Source organism: Gymnoscopelus microlampas (assembly GCF_963454915.1).
Source record: "Gymnoscopelus microlampas genome assembly, chromosome: 3".
Lineage (NCBI taxonomy): Eukaryota > Metazoa > Chordata > Actinopteri > Myctophiformes > Myctophidae > Gymnoscopelus > Gymnoscopelus microlampas.
Genome location: NC_139940.1, coordinates 9,303,648 through 9,326,821, shown reverse-complemented (window position 1 = coordinate 9,326,821; position 23,174 = coordinate 9,303,648). Strand labels below are relative to the sequence as shown.

The 23,174-nt window shown below is 43.1% G+C and overlaps 1 protein-coding gene across 1 annotated transcript in view; it reads left to right on the top strand.

Annotated features, from left to right (window-relative positions):
* The window catches only part of grin2db (glutamate receptor, ionotropic, N-methyl D-aspartate 2D, b), a gene marked incomplete at both ends in the record, with an annotated part of 161,054 nt that overhangs the window by 75,274 nt on the left and 62,606 nt on the right, over nucleotides 1-23,174 (top strand). Inside the window, 2 exons of the mRNA XM_084052187.1 lie at nucleotides 18,980-19,209; nucleotides 22,831-22,991. Coding sequence (XP_083908313.1) covers nucleotides 18,980-19,209; nucleotides 22,831-22,991 — 391 coding nt within the window. The remainder of the gene's footprint in view (nucleotides 1-18,979; nucleotides 19,210-22,830; nucleotides 22,992-23,174) is intronic.

Sequence of the window (23,174 nt, the reverse complement as noted above, 5' to 3'; positions counted from 1 at the left end):
ATTATTGTGTCTCTCTAGGATTTGACTTTATATTTAATGCTTTTAGGATTTAGCTAACATCGTTATCCGTGGTGGACAGTATAGCGAAGTACGTTTACTTGAATGCTGTGCTTGAGTACATTTTCACTCCACTTTCAAAGTAGAAATATTGTATTACCTTTGTAGGAAGAGCCCCCTGGGACGCAACCTGAGAAAAATACATTATATATATTTACCAATCAAAGGAGTAGTTCACTCAAAAAACAAATCTCATTTTCTATCAATTACACACCCCATGAAGCCTTGAGATTTTTTTGTTTTTGTAATAATTTGATGACCGACAGAGTCTCCATTGAGTCCGCCAGTCATCAAATTATTGGCTTACAGTAGGAATGCAACAAAAACAAAAGAATCTCTGTGAATTCAGGGCGTCATGGGGTGTGTAATTGATAAACAAATATATAAATAATAAATAAATAAGTATTTTTATGGGTGAACTACTCCTTTAGGGCGCCCTCCCACCGCACTTTTATTTTACCTTTGGGGCAGAATCTGCCAATGCTTTGTCAATGCAAATGCGTGGATTCCTGGTCTTGCGGATTTTTTCCAATAATCCACGCATTTGCATTGACAAAGCATTGGCAGATTCTGCCCTAGAGGTAAAATAAAAGTGCGGTGGGAGCGCGCCCTTAAGCCCTATTTCAATCTACAAGCTCTGAACTCGTCACAATGCAATTTTAGAAAATGTTTGAACACTTTTTCACACTATTTCTAAATGTCTATATAATGCATTGATATTAAAACAAAATTCACTTTTAAAGGAAGAACTCTAGTACTTGAATTCAAGAACAAATTTGACTGTGCAACGTTCCCTTGTAGTTGGGTAATATTTGACCAGGAGTATACTTTGATTCAAATACTTGAGTACTTACTTCGTCCACTGCTGATTATTTTCCATACAGTAGTTTAGTTACTTAAAACAAGTGCTACCCTTGACGTTTAATAGAGGATAATCCTTAGAACCAACCAACATTAAAGAGTACATGGGAATCATGAGGAAAAGACAATGGGCCTCATTAAAGTCTCATTAAATTCTCATTAAAGTCTTACTTTTGTTCTTGAGGAAGATATGAAAAACCAACGTGGGATTCATGAAACATGTGGAATGCCTCGATTTTTTAATTGAGGCTCTTTTCCACAAGGCCTAGAGAGAGAGAGTGATAGAGAGAGAGAGAATTCTCAACCCATATATGCTAAAGCCTAATTTATGCATAAAAAAGTGTCTGGTGACATATTTACAACTGAAAAGAAAACTGGAAAAAAAACCAGATATTTTCCAGTTAAAAACACTTCATTTCTGCCAAGCAACACAATTGTGCACATAACATTAAATCAAGCAGGGCTGGCCCGAACAAATCACCCAAAGCATGGTATTTTCAAATATGGCATGCTCGTTCTGCAACACTGCAATTCATTAGAGTGTGTAATTAAAATATTTCAAGGCACCGCCATTTACATTAGTTATGAAACCAGCTTTGCAGCTACAGTGCTTTGCAGATCGTGGGCAAACATTTAAAGGACGACTTCACACATTTTCAACCTTATCTTCATATAATTGGTCCTCACTTATGCTCATGATAAAATGGTAAAACAAACAATAATAATCTTCAGAAACGTTACACTTTTTTTTTTATATAAACATTTTAATTTTATATATTTTTTACATGAGAACAATGGCTTCCATTTTGGCATGCTAACTTTCCAGCAATTGAAAGCCTGCAGTTTCTATTAGCTTGGATTCCCCATCGGTGATGTCACTGGTAGGCGGGTATCTGAACTGTCCACAGCCCTCCTCTGAGACACAGACTGAGTAGACAAAAAATGATGCCATATTATAATGAGCAGCATTAGTGAGGACCAATTATATGAATATAGGTTGAAAAGTCGTCCTTTAAGTAAATATTGTTTAGTCCCTGCTAAATAATCAATACAATTGTCTAACTCACTATATGGCTTGTTGTGGATATTGTCTGTGTATTTGACACAGTGCACAATGGGGTAAAATATACAAAAGATCGGAAATGGATCAGATCCCTAAAATTGAAGCAGCATTTCACCCATTTTCAAACATATGTTCATAAAACTTTTTTTTTCTTTCTAAATGATGACAAATTAGGGTCCAGGTTGAAAATAAAAAACAACAACAAAGTTGTTTTAACAAAGTTCCCCTTTAATGCGCCACTGAGCATGATAACTATTACTATAAGGATCATTTTGTGAGCATCCACACTGAAGAACGTTAACGTTATGTAAACAGTGGCACCAAACGCGCTCCAGCTGTGTCAAAGCACACACAGAGGGCGAGAGAGAGATAGAGAGATCTCTGCGGTTCTGAAAGAAGCATGCAATAGAACAGTGGTTCTCAAACCTTTTCATATCAAGGACCCCCAAATTGACACTTGGCCGATAAATCCAACCGTAAAGCGCCGATCCCGTAGCCTACGGGCTGTGGTGCTTTTTCCTTTTTTTCGAAAAAAAAAAAAACTTTTTTCAATTTTCGATACGGCACATTTCATTGTAACACCACCGGAAACAGAATTATTCGGGATCCGGTTTTGCCGATCCCGTCGGCCCTCGTTCTAATGACGAAACTGAAACCCCATTTTCTCCTTGTAGTTTTTTCTCCTCGGTGATCACTGTTTAACATAAACCGTCTAACTACAACATGGCGGCTCCGTTTGACACGTGGTTTTCACTGCTCGAACCAGGCAGATCTCCGCGATGTTTACAAACAGTGCACAGCTCAATTTTAACACATTGGACGCCAGAGGTTAATCTCATAATGTACCTACCAGTGCCAAGCTCTTTTTGTTGTTTTTTTGTTTTTTTCATGTCGTCATAGCCCCCGCTAAATCCGTTTAAAATCCGCGTTCATTTGGTTCGACACAAACACGGGATCCGTGAAAAACAACAACAAAAAAATCCGAGCCGATCCGTGCCGCCATCTTGAAGTTACAGGCGAGAACGTTAGACAGGACGATGCGGTGAGGAAAACAACAAGGGAGATAAATCCATTCTAAGCTGACGCCCAGACAGGAAACGGATGCGAGCGAAAAAACCGGAACCAGTTTTATTTTGTTTCCGGTCGGCCCCGGAACCGGAAATGGGTCGAAAAAAAATCCGGAATGTGCACTTTTTCGATTTAACATGGGAAATGCGAGTCGCGTAGATCTACGCGACTGGCACACTGCGGCTTTAAATCGTTTGGCGTAGATCTACGCGACTGGCACCCGATGTGTTAAGGATTTTAACAAGGTCTATGGCGACGTGAAAAAAACAAAAAACAACAATAAAACGTTGGCACTGGTGAGTACATTATGAGATTAACCTCTGGCGGTCAATGTGTTAACCCACAGACCCCCATTTGAAAAGATATGCCAAGGACCCCCATAAGATTTTTACGGCTCTAGCAGTGATTCTCAACCAGTTTAATTTCAAGGACCCCCAGTTTGACATGCATTTTAGGCTACGGACCCCCATTGAATGGCATTTCTATCTCTGGGACCCCAATTTATATTGTAAAATCAATGTTAATTTAATTCTGAGAGTGTACAAATGGTACAAATTTGTACACTCTCTGAGTTACAGACCCATAAGGGTCCATTTGGTTACTATCCATCATTTAGCTGGGTACCCCCTGGAACTCACTCAAGGACCCCTGGGGGTCCCCGGATCCCACTTTGAGAACCAATGCAATAGAATATAGGCCTGTGGATAATCTGACTCTGATTATTAAACGTTTAGCTGATCATATAATAGTCTCGATCATCTCCGTTAATAACTACACTTTTAGAGGGCGAGTGACAGATCGTATCCCAGATGTCTGATGGATTTGGAATGGCTGTCAATGCTTCTACGGCGCTGAAAGCGATCCGAGCGATATCGTCCACGACTGTAGTTGTCGTTATAGTTGTTGTGGCGTGGATGCTGGCTGCCATCTGTTTGAGTTACAGCAAGTTCTAAAATGACATGTTTATCGTTATCGTGATCGTGATTGGTGTTGAATGGCCCTTAAGAGAGTTGTTTTGGTGATGGTTGTCAGTCTGAATATCGTGGCTGTGGGTGAGTGTGAAAGTGTGCGTATCAGTATAGATTATGTGTTGTGTGAGATAACCAGTGGTGGAAAGTAACTAAGTACATGTACTCAAGTGCTGTACTTACAGTAAGTACCATTTTGAGGTATTTTTTACTTTACTGGAGTATTTCCAATTTTCAATACTTTTACTCCACTACATCTCAGAGGCAAATATTGAACTTTTACTCCTCTACAATTATTTGAAAACTTAAGTCACTAGTTACTTTGCAGATATAAATTATTATATCATAAAACATACATTAACCACTTTAGCCCCTATATATTATAGGATATTTGAAAATAGCAGATCTACAAGCTCACAACGCGTCGCATCGCGACGCGTTGTGAGCTTGTAGATCTGCTATTTTCAAACATGTTTGTACTTTTACTTTTGGTACTGTAAGTATATTTTGATGGCAATACTTTTGTACTTTTACTCAAGTTACATTTTGAACACAGGCCATTTACTTGTAACAGAGTATTTCTACATTGCGGGGGCGGCAGTGGCTCAGGGGTAGAGTGGCCGGGTAGAGTGAACTGGAAAACCGCAAGGTTCCCAGTTCTGGGCTGGGGCGCTCCCCTAGAGCAGGGATGTCAAACTCATTTTAGCTCAGGGGCCACATGGAGGAGGGCCAGAGGGCCAGAGGGCCGGACCGGTACCGGACCGGTAAAATCATGGCATAATAACTAATAATAACAATAACAACAACTTCAGATAGTTTTCTTTGTTTACTTTACTTAGTCTTAGTTAGTACAAGCACATTCTGAAAATGTAAACTTCACAAATAGGGATGGCCAAATGGAGACATTTTATTAACCGTTTACCTACCGTTAGGCCTTACCGATTAATTAATCGATAACCGTTAAGTGTTTTTTTTTTTTAGTGCCAAAATACATTTTATTTCAAAGGGCCAAGTCTACACAATTTGTTTTGTGTCTCCAGCAGAGTTTCTAGTGTCTCTATCTCTCTCTGGTAGAGGTTGCACATGAACTCTGCAGCCGCACTGCGCAGACACAGGCGCTCCAACACAAACAATACCAATACAAAGACGAGGAAGAAGAAGAGGAAAGTGGAAGTTACGTGTGGTTGCAGGCGTAGACTTGGCCAAAAAACAATTAAAACATTTTTGGAACTAAAAAAAAAAATATATATATTTTTTTTAATGTTTTGCAAAATCATCTCGCGGGCCGGATTAAACTAGTTAGCGGGCCTGATCCGGCCCGCGGGCCGTATGTTTGACATCCCTGCCCTAGAGTTAGTGTCGAAGTGTCCTTGAGCAAGACGCTGAACCCCTAATTGCTCCCGATGAGCAGGTTGGTGCCTTGCATGGTTTCCTCCGCCATCGGCGTATGAATGTGAGTGTGAATGGGTTAATGGCACAATCAATGTAAAGTGCTTCGGATAGAAGCGCTATATAAATGCACCATTTACCATTTACATTGCAGTATTGATACTTTTACTCAAGTAAAGAATTTGAGTACTTTTTTTCCACCACTGGTTACCGTGATCGTGATTGGTGTGAATGGCCCTTAAGAGGGTATAGAGCAGGGATGTCAAACTCATTTTAGCTCAGGGGCCACATGGAGGAGGGCCAGAGGGCCAGAGGGCCGGACCGGTACCGGACCGGTAAAATCATGGCATAATAACTAATAATAACAATAACAACAACTTCAGATAGTTTTCTTTGTTTACTTTACTTAGTCTTAGTTAGTACAAGCACATTCTGAAAATGTAAACTTCACAAATAGGGATGGCCAAATGGAGACATTTTATTAACCGTTTACCTACCGTTAGGCCTTACCGATTAATTAATCGATAACCGTTAAGTGTTTTTTTTTTTTAGTGCCAAAATACATTTTATTTCAAAGGGCCAAGTCTACACAATTTGTTTTGTGTCTCCAGCAGAGTTTCTAGTGTCTCTATCTCTCTCTGGTAGAGGTTGCACATGAACTCTGCAGCCGCACTGCGCAGACACAGGCGCTCCAACACAAACAATACCAATACAAAGACGAGGAAGAAGAAGAGGAAAGTGGAAGTTACGTGTGGTTGCAGGCGTAGACTTGGCCAAAAAACAATTAAAACATTTTTGGAACTAAAAAAAAAAATATATATATTTTTTTTAATGTTTTGCAAAATCATCTCGCGGGCCGGATTAAACTAGTTAGCGGGCCTGATCCGGCCCGCGGGCCGTATGTTTGACATCCCTGGTATAGAGAGTTGTTTTGGTGGTGGTTGTTAGTCTGAATATTGTGGCTGTGTGTGTGGATGAGTGTGTGTTGCTACCTGAAAAAGTCAAAGTGTGCGTATCGGTATCCTTAGTGTTAGTGTTGAGATAACCGATCCTCATGTTGCACTGCAGCTTGATGTTCTCCGTACTGAAGCTGCCATCTATTATTCAGCAGTGCAGTTTGCACTCCTGTGATATTCAGTGTGAGGCCTGCTGCTGCTGCCGCTGCGCTGCACAGCACAGCGGCCTGATACCTCTGCCTCGCACCGACTGACTCGCCGCTTTTTACCGCATGGCCGCCGCGCTATACATCCTGCAAACGTCTACACGCCATACCTCTCTGTCAGCCTGCCATATGTGACCCCGCTCTGCCTTCATCGGTCACACGTCACCCACTCGCTCGTTTGGAGGAGAAATGAGATGTCGTGGCGATATTCCTCCCCTGTGTTTTGCCGATTTATTGGGGTTTTTAAAGGAAGAAAGTGAAATTATGATACCTTAATGGTCAGGTCCTAAGAAAAAAATAGGCTGAAAAAAAAAATCCTTTTTATAGCCAGACAAAAAAATCTGGAATAAATTACTTTCCAAGAAATGTCTTCACAAATGGGTTTGTAAATGTGTCTAGTAATACTGAGGGGGGCGAGTGCGGGGGCGTAGAATACGATTCCGTAAAATACGGAATCGTCCTTTATTTGACAATTAAATGTTGCGTCCCCAGGGCCGGCGCACCCATTAAGGCGGCAGTTTGCGAGGCGGCAAAAAAAGTCGGGTAAAAATAATAATAATGATAATAAATCGGTAAAATCTGAATTAAATAACACAACCCTAACCTAACCCTAACCCTAAAACCGAAATAAAGTAACCAAAGACACCAAAAAATTTATCATAATCCGCCCAGACCCGCCAAAAAAATCGCACGTGCGGGGGCGCATCAAAGGAATCTCGCCTAGAGCGGCGATCAGCCCTCCACCGGCCCTATGCGTCCCGTATTGAAATTCATAAATGCCCCATACACGTCACACACACACACACACACACACACACACACACACACACACACAATCAACACAATCAACACTGAATTTAACAATAATGAACAAAATAAAACACAGGAAATATTAGCCCAGCAATATTGTCGTGGCAGGACCCACTCACGCGAGCATAGACTTCCCGCGGCTGCGTCGAGCCTGTGTGTCTCTTGCGCCCTGTCTGTGCCAATCCTCTGTCTGTGCCTGCCCTGCAGTTGCCTAGTTACAGACACCAGCGCTGCACACTGCACCCGCGCACTTTAAAACTGTCTACGTCCGACGCTGCACCGCGTCCTCAAAAGACGCCTGCAAATGTACAGACGTGAGTGGGAAGATGCAAATCCTTGGCTCGACAGCATCAGTGAGGATTTTAAATCGCATTGTGAAGTGTGTCGGCGAATGTTTTCTGTGGCGCTTGGTGGACAGACAGACAGGTGGTACTGTTTTTATTGAGGGGGTCTGGTCTAAAAGTTTAGTTGGCCTAGCCCTAGGGCATTGGTTCTCAAAGTGGGGTCTGGGGACCCCAGGGGTCCTTGAGGGAGTTCCAGGGGGTCCCCAGCTAAATGATAGACTAGGCACCAAATGGACCCTTATGGGTCTGTAACTCTGAGAGTGTACATATGGAACCAAATGGACCCGTTAGGTCCATTTGGTTCCATATGTACACTCTCCGAGTTAAATTAAGATAGATTTTACAATAAAAATTGGGGTCCCAGGGATAGAAATGCCATTAAATGGGGGTCCGTAGCCCTAATGCATGTCAAACTGGGGGTCCTTGAAATTAAAATGGTTGAAAATCACTGCTAGAGCCTTAAAAATAGGGGTGTGCCGATATATCGTCCCGCGATATATCGCGATACGTTTTCGCGACGATATGTATCGTTTTGGAAAAAAAAAATATCGTTTTTTTCCGGGTCAGGTGTCATACTATTTGGATTCAAAACGGCTATTGTAGCTGAAAAGCTACAAGTTTGCATGTCTGAATAATGCAAAAACAGAATTATTTGTTTGCATTTTCTTTTTTTCTCCTCCATATATTTTCATAATAAAAAAAGTGCGTATCGTATCGTATCGAAATCGTATCGAAGTTGTGAGCCAAATATCGTATCGTATCGTTTCGTGAAATTAGTGTATCGGCACACCCCTACTTAAAAATCTTCTCTTATGGGGGTCCCTAGCATATCTTTTCAAATGGGGGTCCGCGGGCTAATAAGTGTCAATTTGGGGGTCCTTGACATGAAAAGGTTTGAGAACCACTGGCCTAGGGCACTCCTCAGTTGGGTAGAGGGGAGATTGGGGGGGTGGGGGGTCACTGGCTAGCTCCCTGCACTTTGAGCATGGAACAGCAAAGTTATAGTGGCCAAGAAGGCCCTGCTGGGGGCTTCTCCTCTCTCCATGTCTGAAGTGAAAATAAACTTCTGGCTCAGCCATGTCCCATCAAGGGAGCACAAAGGAGCACACAGGAGGAGTGCTCACAGGCGGTTAGAGAGAGAGAGTGGGGTAAGTCAGTCCCCAGTGGTGGTGGTTCTAAAAACCTCCACGTGGTGCATGGCTAAGCCATCAGGAGTGTTCCCATGTCAGCCTGGCTCTCTGGATAGTCTAGAGCCTGCACCTGGATAATCCAGGTGGGCTCTGTATTTTACCCCAGTAATATTACTGGGGGGTCCCCAGTGACTTATGGCTCAGAGGGTCCTGGGCTGTTCCCCTTATTTCCCCCTCTCCCTGGTTACAAAGCTCCAGAACAAAAACACTGAGTCAGGTATGTGGAAAGCAATGCTTTATCTGTCAGATAGCAGCAGGGACATGGACACTTAGTGTCGGGTTAGAGTAGGATCGTATAAGGCAGTGGTTCCCAAACTGGGTCCTGACCCTTTGTATTTCATACATGTGATATCACTTAAAGCAGGGGTCTTCAACAGGGGGTCCTCAGAGCTACTATAGGGGGTCCGCCAAATCTTTGTGTGATTTTTTACATTAACCACTTGAACCCTAGAATTCCTTTTCTGAGGGGAACATTAGCCGAAAATAGCCCATCTACAAGCTCTCAACGCCTCGCCCTGCGAGGCGTTGAGAGCTTGTAGATCGGCTATTTTTGGCAAAGAGGCATAGGTGTAGAGGGGGAAAAGAGCAGACTAAGTTAAAAAAAAAAATCATCTGAAACACAATTTTATACAATATAGAGTAGGGGGTCCCTGCTTCATCTCTCTCTCAGCTAGGGGGTCCTTGGCCTGAAAACGTTGAAGACCCCTGACTTAAAGTACGGAACATACAGAGTGGGGACAGTCAGGCATACACTATGTCACATGAACATCCCATGTCATTTAATTGTGTATCCTAAAACACATGCTTCTTCTTAGCGTTTGAAAACGTTTACTTTTTAATTTAAGTAGCCTACGTTTTGATACCAATACTTTTGAGAGAAAGAGAGAGAGAGAGATAATAGCAATCTACAAGCTCACAACGTGTGAGCTTGTAGATTGGATATTTTCAAATAGTAATAATAGTAATAGTAATAATAATAACTAGAAGCTCGGCCGCCCGAGGGTCTAGCCCTTCGGGTGGCCGAGGGTCTAGTCGGGGACCGGCCTACACAGGAACGATGTAAATAGGGAATGAATGCTCCACCCTTTAAATCAAACCCCATTATACCTGTTGTCATAGGACCCGTTTTGGCCATCTGTTTGCCTGTGTCCATTTATGCCCATCTGTGTGTGCATTTATGCCCATATATGGAGCTATCTGTGTCTGTGATATATGGACATCTCTGTATGTGTCTGGGTTTGTCCCTTTTATGCCCGTATATGGAGATCTCTGTGTCTGTCTGTGTCCATTTATGCCCATTATCCTAAAGGAGTTCGCTATAAACAATGTTGTCAGTAATGCCCTTGTCATTATCCACAATGACAACTTTTACAGCGCTGGCTCTCTTTCCTCTAGAGACGGCTGTGTAGAGTTGGCCATGAGCGAACACAGGTTTAGGCAAGTAGATGCCAACTCGTTCATTCTCTTGGCCCTGACCCTTATTGATTGTAACAGAGAATGCTAAGCGGATAGGGAACTGTCGTCTAATGAAGGTGAAGGGAAGCTCACCTCTGTCATAGTGAGGTATTCTTGGTAGGAAGATTGTTTCACCCCTGTTTGTGCCTACTGCAATCTCACACTCAATGACTCTGTCCATCATTTGCATTACCACCATTCTGGTGCCATTCTTGAGAGTGCGGTCAGGACCTGATTGCAGGTTTCTAAGCAGCATGACTGGTGCGCCTACTTTCAATTTGAGGTTATGATCAGGGATTCCAGAGGGTGTCAGTGAATTGAGTAATTCCACAGTCACGTAATCCTTGTGGTCGTCCTCCTGAATTATGTCTTCCCACCAGATGTTGACTGTTCCATCTGCTCCCCAGGAACACTGTCTCCTCCTCCGTCTGCTCCTCCTGTCTGGCCAGCAGATGTTGACTGTCCCATCTGATCCCCAGCAACAGCCTTATTAGCTTTCCATTTCGCATCCCAATCGAGTTTTGTAATTCTTTGGTTCATTTTTCTTTTTTCCTGCTCCAGTTTTTGTATATAAAGAAGGACTTGAGTCGATGTCTTGAAGGCCTGCTCCTGCAATTCCTTCCGGCTTTCCATGAACTTGCACTGATAATTTAGAAGTACCAAGTTGTTACGAATTATTTCTCCTTCACCGGGGTTTAGCTTTGGTAGCTTTTCTGGAGTACTCATTTTTTTGAGAGCTGCTTATAGACTATATGCAGAGGTCTGTCAAGAGTGCTGGACTTAGCTTAGAAGCCGGCTTATATACTTTCATCTGTCACCTCGGAGTGAGAGGAAGAAAGACTATAGTTTATGCCACACTTTTTTTTTGACTCATCTAGTGTATGTGATGCCTTTTATGAAGTGATGTCACAATGAGTCAGCGCTTGCTCCGGAACAGCCCGATGTCAGTCATCTCCGCATACGGAGATTCCAAACCTTTCGTGCCGGATCCGAAAAACTGTGTATCGGGTCGGGTCGAGGCCTAGCTAAGATCGTAGGCAAAGGTCTGAGCTATCTGTGTGCGAAATTTGGAGTCTGTAGCACCAACCATGTGCTTTCAGGGCTCATCCATGCGATTCGGGCCAATTTGGATTCGGCGTCCATTGGCTTCAATTAGTAGTCAGGACTCCGCATATGGAGATTCCGAACCTTTCGCGTTGGTTCCGGAAAACCGCATATCGGGTCGGTTCGAGGCCTAGCTAAGATCGTAGGCAAAGGTCTGAGCTATCTGTGTGCGAAATTTGGAGTCTGTAGCACCAACCATGTGCTGTCAGGGCTCATCCATGCGATTTGGCCCAATTCGGCCTCGGCTTCAATTAGTAGTCAGGCAGATGAGCAGGCAAGTCTAGACCATTTGCTTTCCTCTTTAAACATTTTAGCTCTCTTCTGCCACCCACTGTCCACCTACTGTATTACAACAATGAAAAATTGAAAACACGCCCCCAAGGATAGCCACACCCCCAACCTTTCACAACCTAAGGATATGGTGGGTAATGATAGGTACCTTTCAGAAACTGCGAGGCAAAGGTGAACAGGTGTCCACTGTACATACCCCCCCCAGCCGACCCACTGGTTTGCTGCTGATACCCGTTTCAGGAACCAGTTGGTGCACAGTGCGCTCATCTGATACAAAGCCTATATACTACCCTATAATCACAGTGTGTACATCCTATAGCTCTGTGCACCCATTACCACAGACAGCAGCTCAAAACGCAACCATATTTGTATAGGCTACAGTGGTTACTTAAGAGATGAGAGCATTTTGAGCTGGGAAATAACATATCTCTCTCTGAGAGAGAGAGAGGGAGAGTGAGAGAGAGGGAGAGAGGGAGAGGGAGAGGGAGAGGGAGAGAGAGGGAGAGAGAGAGAGAGAGGGAGAGGGAGAGGGAGAGAGAGGGAGAGAGGGAGAGAGAGAGGGAGAGGGAGAGAGAGGGAGAGAGAGAGAGAGAACTGGCACACGGAATTAACAATCAAACTTTGCAGATTACACAGAGAGAGAGAGAGAGAGAGTTTGAGTGACAGAAATCCGCTCAGAATGTCGTTGTGGGAATTCAGAATCAGGCCGGGGACATGCGTCCTGCGCACGTTACAACGCATTACGCATAAACCGCCCGGCTGGCGCATTCCCTGAGGGAGCTCGGCTTTCCCCCGCGGGTGCTCGGGCACCGAGACACCCACGGGATGGGCACCTATATGTGCTTTACATAATACTGTAGGACACAGGCCCCACGTTTCCCCCCCTGGGCAAGCATTTGGCGACAGTGGCAAGGAAAAACTCCACTTTGATTATTAACTCATATGGTTACCTTGTACTGTATGTCCAAAACCGTTACTTTTCAGCAGTGATGGAAGAAGTACTCAAATGTTTTACTTAAGTAAAAGTATCAATACACTATTGTAGAAATGGTCTGTTACAAGTACAAGTTCGGTATTCAAAATTGACTTTTACAAATTGAAAGTACAACAGTATTGGCACTGTATATATTGTATAAAATCCTTTATACACGCTATACAGGCTTTGTTTTTAAAAAGACCAAAGTAAAATTAATTTCAGACCCTCTCACTTTTCTCTCTGTGCCCTTATCCCTGCCTTGTAATGTTTTAAAAGGCACAGTGGGTTTGAATTTGCTTGTAGATACCGGTAGGGCAGGCCATGTTCACCTGGATGACACCATCCTACGACGGAGTAAACATAGAACATAGCAGGGCTTAAGTGGTCTAAAAGGCAGAGAGGTTTTGAGCCCTCCGTGGCAGCGTGTAATCATGTGAACGATCACACAGGGGAGCGGTGCAATTGAAAGCTGGCGTATTTGAAGCCTATCGACAGGCAGAGTACTGTACTCCTGTCTGTCGAGAGACACGCAAAGGTATTTACCTCTATGAGTAATCACTCAGGGGAATGGGCCTGCTTGTTCCCCTAAAGCAGGGGGTATAGGCAACCTTAGGCACTGGAGCAGTGGTGCCAACATTGGCACAGTAGAGGGTAATCACTGGCACACTGACATAAGTGTGTGAGAGAGGATTTTTGGTTTAACCCATTAAGACCTGAGGTGATTCTTTAAAAAAAAATCTAAATCTCAACAATTTTTTTGAAAAAAATCTGGAAAATATTTTTTCAAGATTTTTCAAAAATAGCAGATCTACAAGCTCGTAGTGCGGCACTCGGTGCCGCGCTACGAGCTTGTATATCTGCTATTTTTTGAATAGCCCAAAGAAATCTTAAAATGAGACGCAGATGCGTTAAAATGAAATGGGTTAAAAAAATGAAATATTAAAACTAAATTGCAGTAATTCAATTAAGACCCCTCATATCTGTATGCAAATTACATCCCGCACATAAGTCGGACACGCGATCATAAGGGATGTACATTTTCTGTGGCGAGCTGAAAAAGTAAGAGAACCGTGCATCTTTGACGAGAGATGGCGCGTTCACGTGGAGCTGCATGATCAGTAGCCCAGCCGATTGGAATGTTTGTTGTCTGGGTAACCTGCACGGATAGCGTGTGTGTTTACAAACGATTGGATATGCGATCATAATGAATGTACATTTTTTTGCGACCCGTTGAAAGTTTAAAACAATAATAATAATTGCTGGCAGTGGGCAAACACAGCCAGAAATAAATCTGGCAGTGAATGAGTTAATATAAAAAGGTGAAGAAATAAAATACATGACATGGTATTTTTCTTTAAAACCTTGAAACATGTGTTTTCTTTGTGATAGCCATGAATAAAGTATACTATGTTAGTTCCATTGATCCAAACCAGAACACAGCTGGTTAATTATTCATAACATGCACGTTGCCCACTCATCTGACTTCTGACCGCGGCACAAGGCCAAAAAACACGGCAGCCGATAGTCAACGTGTGTTTATGAAGCCTAAAAGCCATACAGAAATATTGTGTTTTTTTATGTTCAATGCCAAAACAACACAATAAAATGAATGGTCGAGTAGAATGTCATAATTGCGACAGCCCTAACCTTCAGTAGTGTGGATATCACACATCCTCATTGACTGCCTCCAATAGGCTCTATGCACAGCAGCCATATTGGAAAGAAATTGGGCCTCTTCCTTACTTCCTTCACAGGTGTTACCAATTATACTAATGAAGGCTGTGTTAGATTTTGTGTAGCACAGTGGTTCTCAAACCTTTTAATTTCAAGGACCCCCGGCCATAACTCTGAGCATGTACAAATGGACATACTGTAAGGCTGTTTCAATTCATTTCCTATGGAAGTCACATATTTTGATAAAGCTGACTTGCCTCACAGCTCTCTGGCTTTACCCCCCCTCCCCTAAGGCAAGTCAGCTTTATCAAAACACGTGACTTCCATAGGAAATGAATTGAACCGGCCTTATGCTTCACGTAAGGCATAAGGCAGCCATAAAACGATTGTTGTAACTGTGTGAGGGAGGCCTCACAGAACTTGTAAGGCTGTTTTGGGGGGAGCATAGCGGAGTATGTGGATTTTCCCCCGCTCAACTCCACTCACATGCTCTGGTTTAAATAGTTAAGAAGGGATTTAAAACAAGGCACCGATTCACTGAGCCAGACTTCCTCGGGCAGCGCATTTAAAAGTGTGGGAGCTCTAACTACAGAAACCCTGTCTCCTTTCTTGTTTATTTTGTGTTTTTTTTACTAGGACCTTGGAATAACCAGCAGTGCTTTTTTGCCTGAGGATCTCAGGCTATGTGTTTGCTCAAAGGGGAAGAGTAGTTCACAAAATTGAGCAAGACCAGACCTTTGCTGGCCTTGAGTCAAATGTTTTACCCTGTTCTAAAAGAGACGGGCAGCCAGTGTAGGGATCAGAGGCGTAGCCGGAACGCTAGCCGAGGCTGGGCCTAGGGAGTCGCGGGTGGGCACACATGCGCGCGTGTGCATGTGTGCGATTATTAGCGTTTTTTGATGCTTTTTTTGCGGGTTTGCAAAGTTATAATAAAAAAATAAAAATAAAAAAATGGATGTGCAAAAAAAACAAATGGGTGGGCCCAGGCCTACCTATGCCCACCCGTGGCTACGCCCCTGGTAGGGATGCTAAGATGCGAACGGCCTTTTTCCACGCAGTTGAAGCACAAGGGGGCGAGGGGGGCGGGGCTGGTGGGCTATGTTAGTGCAGTGAGTGGCAGTTGGGGCAAACACAATCCCCACAACATCATTTACGATTCTGTGCCTATCGGTACATAACTCGGACGGCGCTGAGTCGACTAGCAGACCTCGGCCTCAAGGTCTGCTGAGTCGGCGCGCCTCCGTCATGGTCAAAAACTATACTTTATCGGCGAAAAAAAGTAGTCCGCGGTTGTTTGAAAAAGTATTGTCCCAAGCAGGAGATGAACCCAGACTCCCAGAGGTAGTGGATCGGTAGTCCAATGATTATCGAGGTGCGCCACTGAGGCCGATGCTGAAATTGGGTATTCTACCCCCAACTTGATGGAATAAGGCTGTTCGCTGCTAAGATAGATGACATGAGAGCCAGTTAAAAGACGAGCTGCAGCCAATCTAAACCAATTGGAGATGACGAAGAGAGTTTTTGGTGAGATGAGTGTACTAGAGTTGCAGTATAGTGCATCGTCTTTAGCCGCATATCATACTCTATATCGCTGACGCATAAATTAGGATTAAGACGGGAGAGGAGGCCGTCCGTTAGCGCCCTACCAAGGCCAATGAGAATATGATAGCTGAACCTCAGGCCTAGCCCTCATAGCACACATTAATAATTAGTGCCGCTAGCCTTTTGCAAGCAGAATAACTCAAAGGCAGAGACAGTTCAAGGTGTGAGGTTTTATGATCCCAAATGGCAAAATTTGATTTGGAACAAGGCAACACCCCCATCCCCGTAAAAAAAAATAGTGTACGCTCTCTCACAACAGACTATATAGAAAACATATTGGCAATGTATTGAATAAGCAAAGCCAAGAGCAGTAAAATGTTCATGGAGGTTGAAAGAGCACGAGGCTGGAGAATCTATCTGTCCGTTATGTTGTAACGATTTATAACGTTTGGGAGAGCAGGAGATAGAGGAAGAAAGAGTGAGAGATGGAGAAAGAATAAAACAAGATATAACGTTGGGGAGTGTAATGATTGGTAGCAGACAGTGAAACTAACTTTTCTAGGCAGTAAAAGTCGGTAGCAAACAAACAAACAAACAAACAAACAAACAAACAAACGCAGAGCACTCAGTGTTATTTGTATAGCCAGGGTTAGATTTGCTGGTGTGTGGGTGGGGGGGCTTAAGGGGAAATCCATGCCTCTGCTTTCGGTGCTATATGCTGTGTTCACACTGGCCAGTGGTGGAACAAGTACTCAAATGTTTTACTTAAGTAAAAGTATCAATATTGCAATATAGAAATACTCAGTTACAAGTAAAAGTCCGTAATTCAAAATGAGTAAAAGTACAAAAGTATTGGTATCAAAATGTACTTAAAGTACCAAAAGTAAAAGTACTCATTATGCAGAATGTCCCATTTCAAGTTTTCAAATGTATAAACGTCTTTTGAAAATAGCCGATCTACAAGCCCACAATGCGTCGCATCGCGACGCATTGTGAGCTTGTAGATCGGCTATTTTCAAATGGCTGAAATGTATATAGGGCTGAAGTGGTTAATGTATGTTTTTAAATAATAATCAAAATCTACAAAGTAACTAGTAACTAAAGATTTCAAATAATTGTAGTGGATTAAAAGTACACAATTTGCCTCTGAGATGTAGTGGAGTACAAGTAAATTTATTGGAAATTAGAAATAGAAAAGTAAAGTACAAATACCTCAAAACTGTACTTAAGTACAGTACTTGTTACTGAGTAAATGTACTTAGTTACTTTACACCACTGACACTGGCAGATACAAAGCTTTACAGGCTACTATTCATTTTCAATGGAAGCCAGCAACATGACGATACAAACAACTGCTACAACATCTACAAAGCTACAATCCAAGTTAAGCTGGCTTCAACTGCAGCTACAAAGCTACAAAATGACAATGTGTTGATTAGCCATCTCCACCCTGCACCCGCTTAGAATAATGATGGCTGTCCTCTAGTTCCATGTTCTTCTGAACCCCAGGCTTTAATTTCCTTCATATGTTTTTTTTTCTTGCCGACGCACGCTTGAAGACGTCAACGAGCTTGTTGTACAACAATTAAACAGCAGCTCTGTGACAGATACACGCTGCTCTGCTTTGTGTCTTTGTATCTGCCAGTGTGAACACAACAGTTCACTTAAAGGATGACTTCACCAATTGCTTTTATTATTTTTTAAAACATATTTTTATTTGAGAAACAGGTGTACAGCAGATACATGCCCCACAGCAATTCTCCCATTCCCTATAGTCCCTCCCCCCACCCACTGACAAACACAACTAAATAAAAACAGAACAATAATAGTTTCAAATTTAGATTTTTTATCAACGTGAGAACAATGACTTCCATTATAGCAAGCTACCTCCTCTGAGACACAGACCAAGTAGACAAAACATTCACCATATCAGCCTGATCTCCAAGAATTTTGTATACATTACACGGATCCAGTGCACGTCATTCCGTGCATAGTAGCCTAGAAACCCCGACAATCCGTGCATATGTACGACGAGTCCCACGGTGGGCGAAACCAGTTGCAACCCGGAAAGACCCGGAAGCAGAGCAGTCCGCACAACAAAATTTATGATTCTGCATGAATGTATGATCGGTACATAACTCAAACAGCGCTGAGTAGGTTCAAGGGAATGTCACAACGTTCGGGACGGCAACTCGCTCGCTTTAGCTCGCTCGGTGGTCCCTTACGTGGCGACAATTCCCTTGAAACTGCGCGCCTCCGAAATGGTTTAGTCACAATGGGGGAGATGCGAGGCGGCTATGCACAGATGTTCGGGTTTTCCAGTTGTCTATGCACGGAATGATCACTCCGTGCAATGTATACTAAATTCTTGGCGATCGGGTTGACCATATTATCATGAGCATCAGTGCATTGGTTCTCAAAGTGGGGTCCGGGGTCCCCCAGGGGTACTTGAGGGGGTTCCAGGGGGTCCCCAGCTAAATGATGGATAGGAACCAAATGGACCCTTATGGGTCTGTAACTCTGAGAGTGTACAAATGGAACCAAATGGACCCTAACGGGTCCATTTGGTTCCATTTGTACACTCTCAGAGTTAAATTAACATTGATTTTACAATATAAATTGGGGTCCCAGAGATATAAATGCCTTTAAATGGGGGTCCGTAGCCCTAATACATGTCAAACTGGGGGGTCCTCTGGTTGAGAATTACTGCTAGAGCCGTAAAAATCTTCTCTTATGGGGGTCCCTGGCATATCTTTTCAAATGGGGGTCCGCGGGCAAATAATTGTCCATTTGGGGGTCCTTGACATGAAAAAGTTTGAGAACCAATGCATTAGTGAGTGAGGACCAATTATATGAAGAAAAAGTCATCCTTTAAGAAAAATAATCGGAGTACTTCCTCCACCACTGTCCGTGTGTGTGTGTGTGTGTGTGTGTGTGTGTGTGTGTGTGTGTGTGTGCGTGTGCGTGTGCGCGTGCGTGTGCGCTTGTCCGTGTGTGTGTGTGTGTGTGTGTGTGTGTCCTCCAGAGGCGGGCGGCTCTACGTTCACCATCGGGAAGTCGGTGTGGCTGCTGTGGGCCATCGTCTTCAACAACTCGGTCCCCGTGGAGAACCCGCGGGGGACCACCAGCAAGATCATGGTGCTGATCTGGGCCTTCTTCGCCGTCATCTTCCTGGCCTCGTACACCGCCAACCTGGCCGCCTTCATGATCCAGGAGGAGTACATCGATACAGTGTCGGGCCTCTCCGACAAGAAGGTAACTGTATTTTTTTATTTGGACCTATCCTGCTTTTCTTTTCTGTCCTTCTTTTACTCTTACCTCTAGCTCTATCCTCTCTAGGAGTGGGAAACTAATAGTTTATCATGATAGAAAAAGGAGGCATGAGCTCGGCTCTAGGCTCTCCCTAGGCTGGCAGAGGGAGTGTAGCGCCCAGGATTACTTAAGCTTTCACGATTTTTCAAAAATAGCAGATCTGCAAGCTCATAGTGCGGCGCTCGGTGCCGCGCTATGAGCTTGTATATCTGCTATTTGTGAATAGCCAAAGAAATCTAAAATGACACAGATGCATTCCCGGTCACGCATATGTGTCACTTTTTCATTTGAGCTAAAAAGCATTATTTTACACTTTGGCTATTCAAAAATAGCAGATATACAAGCTCCACGAGCTTGTATATCTGCTATTTTTGGAAAATCGTGAAAATGTGTGCAAATCTTCGAATATATATATTTTTAAAGCGAACATTTTTAACTCAAATCGTTGCTTCTGGGGGTCCCTGGAACAACACATTTTGAGATGGAGGTCCGCGGCCAAATACATATCATTTTGGGGGTCCTTGACATGAAAAAGGTTTGAGAACCACTGATATAGAAACATAGGTTTTTTCAAAAAACAGTTAGGATTTAGAAGAATTTTTTGTAGAATCGGCCTCAGGTCTTAATGTGTTAATAGAGCTTAAGCAGGTTATAAGCTCCAAACGTATAAGAACTACTTTGCTCGGCGGCGGAACATTTTTTATTCACCGTACGTGCAGAGATCTCGTCTTAGTAAACATGTAGGTTAGTTTTGACATGCAAAACAGCTGGTGCAGATGGCACCCCGGTATACTGTCACTGTATACAGAGACATCCGCTGCCACTTGAATACTGATGAACTGAACAGTGGAGGGTGTTGTATGCATAATCAGGCCACACAGTTTGATTTGAATATAGCGGGGAGAGATTTATAAATGAATAAAATATCCCCCTAACCTCAATATAACTTCCACATTTCCATAGTTTTTGCATTACTTAGTCTGGGTGAGGCAGCATTTCCCAAAGACTACAGTGTGTGATGTATAAAGTCCACAAAAACTCAGACTCGCCCTCCATCGCACTCCAAACATCTCATTTGGCATAAGACCAACCCAACCCGCCCCGGCACTCTCTCTCTCTCTGTCTCTTTGTCTCTCTCTCTCTCTCTACTAAGTTCAGCCTGAGCAGGAAAGCGAGTGCAGGACAGAAATAGGTCAGCAGACAGATTGGTGCGCAGTCTGGTGTGTGCGTGTGTGCGTGTGTGTGTGTGTGTGCGCGTGTGTGTATCCACCTGTATAGTAGAATTTTAGAAATAGACATTGTGAGGACCATGGTTCCACAAGAAAAACGGTTGTTCTAGGGTTAAAATATATTTTGGAGAAGTTATGGTTCGTACACACCAGGAGCGTTTATTCTGTGCGATTAATTTGCATTAATTTAACCACTAAACCCCCATAATGGTTGAGCGGAGTCCCTCAGGGCTCTATTCTAGTGTCTTTTCAGTTTTCTGTTGGGAAAGCTTTTCACCGAAAAATTGTCGATCGATGTCTATGATCGATTTGTCTATGAAATGAATACCAAGGACCTCAACGGAAACAAGTCCGCAAGGACTTTTTTGGACGGACCTTTTTAGACAAAAGTATTACAAATGTAACTGTGTTGTTTTACATTATTTTTGCCTAATACGAATTTCAATCAATCAATCAATCAAAATATCGACAAGCTCACAACGTGTCGCATGTCGAAATGCTTTTTTCTGCGATAGCTTTCCCCACAACACGGATGCTAGGATTTAAGAGGTTAAACAACTGCTGATTATTTTTTCGAAACAAGGTCGAATTTTCTGTGCAAATAGAATCGCCAACCTGTATGAATCCAGGCATCACCAAAATCTGAGGTTAGGGGTTAGAGTTTTCTCAGTAGTCAGTTGTGTGGCGCTGTCACGCACAAACAAAACAAAAGGTCTACAAGCTCATAGCGCGGCACTCTGTACCGTGCTATGAGCTTGTATATCTGCTATTTTTGAATAGCCAAATAAATCTAAAAATGACACAGATAGATGCTTTCCCTGTCTAAATGGGTTAAGAAGTGTGACCCTATACACCCGAGAGCCATGTCATTCTGTCTGAAGTGAACCTGAACACGGGCCTGTTCCATTCATGGCCCCCGAGCCCGCTTTAAAAACTGTATAATGTCGGCTGTTTTTCAGTGAATAAATTCTGATTCCGTTGTAATTGACGTTTATTGTTTTTATTAGTTTTTCCCTCCATTTCTCTAAATGGATCGCGGACTTAACGACCGCTATGAGCTGTAACACCCCGCTGTAACTTTATGTAGGCTATCAATCACAATGCGGTTGATGTGAGGTTACGAGGTTAATACACATACTATATCATTATGACGGTCAATCTCATTTTAACATACTTTTAACATACTGTAAGTGCTTATGACATTGTATCTGACCACAACACTGAGGACATGTGCGGGGCTCTGGTGGGGCAGTGGTAAAGTGCCACTTAGCCTCGCCTACTTGTTGTCAATTATTTGTACGAGCTCTTGTTTTATTGGGTCTTGTTTATTTTGATACACTTATTAGTTTTAGCTCTTGCTCATTTGATTTAGTCTCATCTGTTTTAGAAAGTAGGTAGCTGATATATTGCACTTTTTCCGTAGCGCTAGGTATACTCTTAGTTACTTGTTTTAGAAGAGAATGCACTTAAGACTTCTGGTTATTAGTAGTTTTCTTGCCTACCTATGTTGAATGCACTTATTGTAAGTCGCTTTGGATAAAAGCGTCTGCTAAATGACCGTAATGTAATGTAATGTAACGTAATTTAAAGTGCCTGCCCTCCACCACAGAGGCTCGGGGTTTGAATCCCATACAGTGCATCGGCTTTGTCGAGCGTCCATCTATAATACGAACACCATTGGCCCGTGTTCGGGGGAGATGATAATTGTCCTTGCATGTACTCCTACGGGCTGGGGCGGCACACTGAAGGGAATGTTTGTTTGTTTTTTTAATCTTTATTTAACCAGTAAAAACACATTGAGACAAAGTCTCTCTTTCAAGTGGGAACTGGCCTAGAGGCAGAATAAAATGACACATATTTGCTATACACTACAAAACAAACAACAATAGGACATCCATGATACACAGCAAATACCTGTATTCAATCATTTTTACCAGCATGCAATGCAGGTCTACAAAGACTCAGCACTAGTCAAACTCGACATATTCTCGACATGTTTTTGATCGTTGGCTGTCCTTTAAGCCAATGGGGAGCCACTAGCAGTGTTGCTAGATTCTGTGAGAGAAATAAGAAAAAAAGGTCTAAGCCAATGGGGAGCCACTAGCAGTGTTGCCAGATTTTGCAAGAGAAATAAGGAACCCGGTCTATGAAAACAAGCCACACACACAGACACACGCACACGAAAAAATAAAGCATGCTGGTATACATGACTGTGTGTCATGTCTTTTTTTTTCTCTCTCTCTCTGTAATTCTCTTGAAAAATGTTTGAATTGTTTTTTAAATGTTTAATGTTGTCCCCCATCCACCCCATCCATCCCTCCATCCCTCCCTGCAGTTCCAACACCCAGAGGAACAGTACCCGCCTCTCAAGTTCGGCACCGTGCCCAACGGCAGCACGGAGAAGAACATCCGCTCCAACTATCCTGACATGCACCAGTACATGGTCAAATATAACCAGAGAGGGGTGGAAGATGCCATTGTTAACCTGAAGACCGGGTCTGTCTGTCTGCCTGCCCGCCTGCCCGCTTGTCTGTCTGTCTGTCTGTCTGTCTGTCTGTCTGTCTCTGCTGTTGGAGTGTGGCTGCTGAATAGGCCAGTTACTGTGATCAAACTTTATAAAGCACCTTTAGCTCAAGGTGCTTTTAGAGTAGACAGAGAGACATATTTACAATGTGAGGC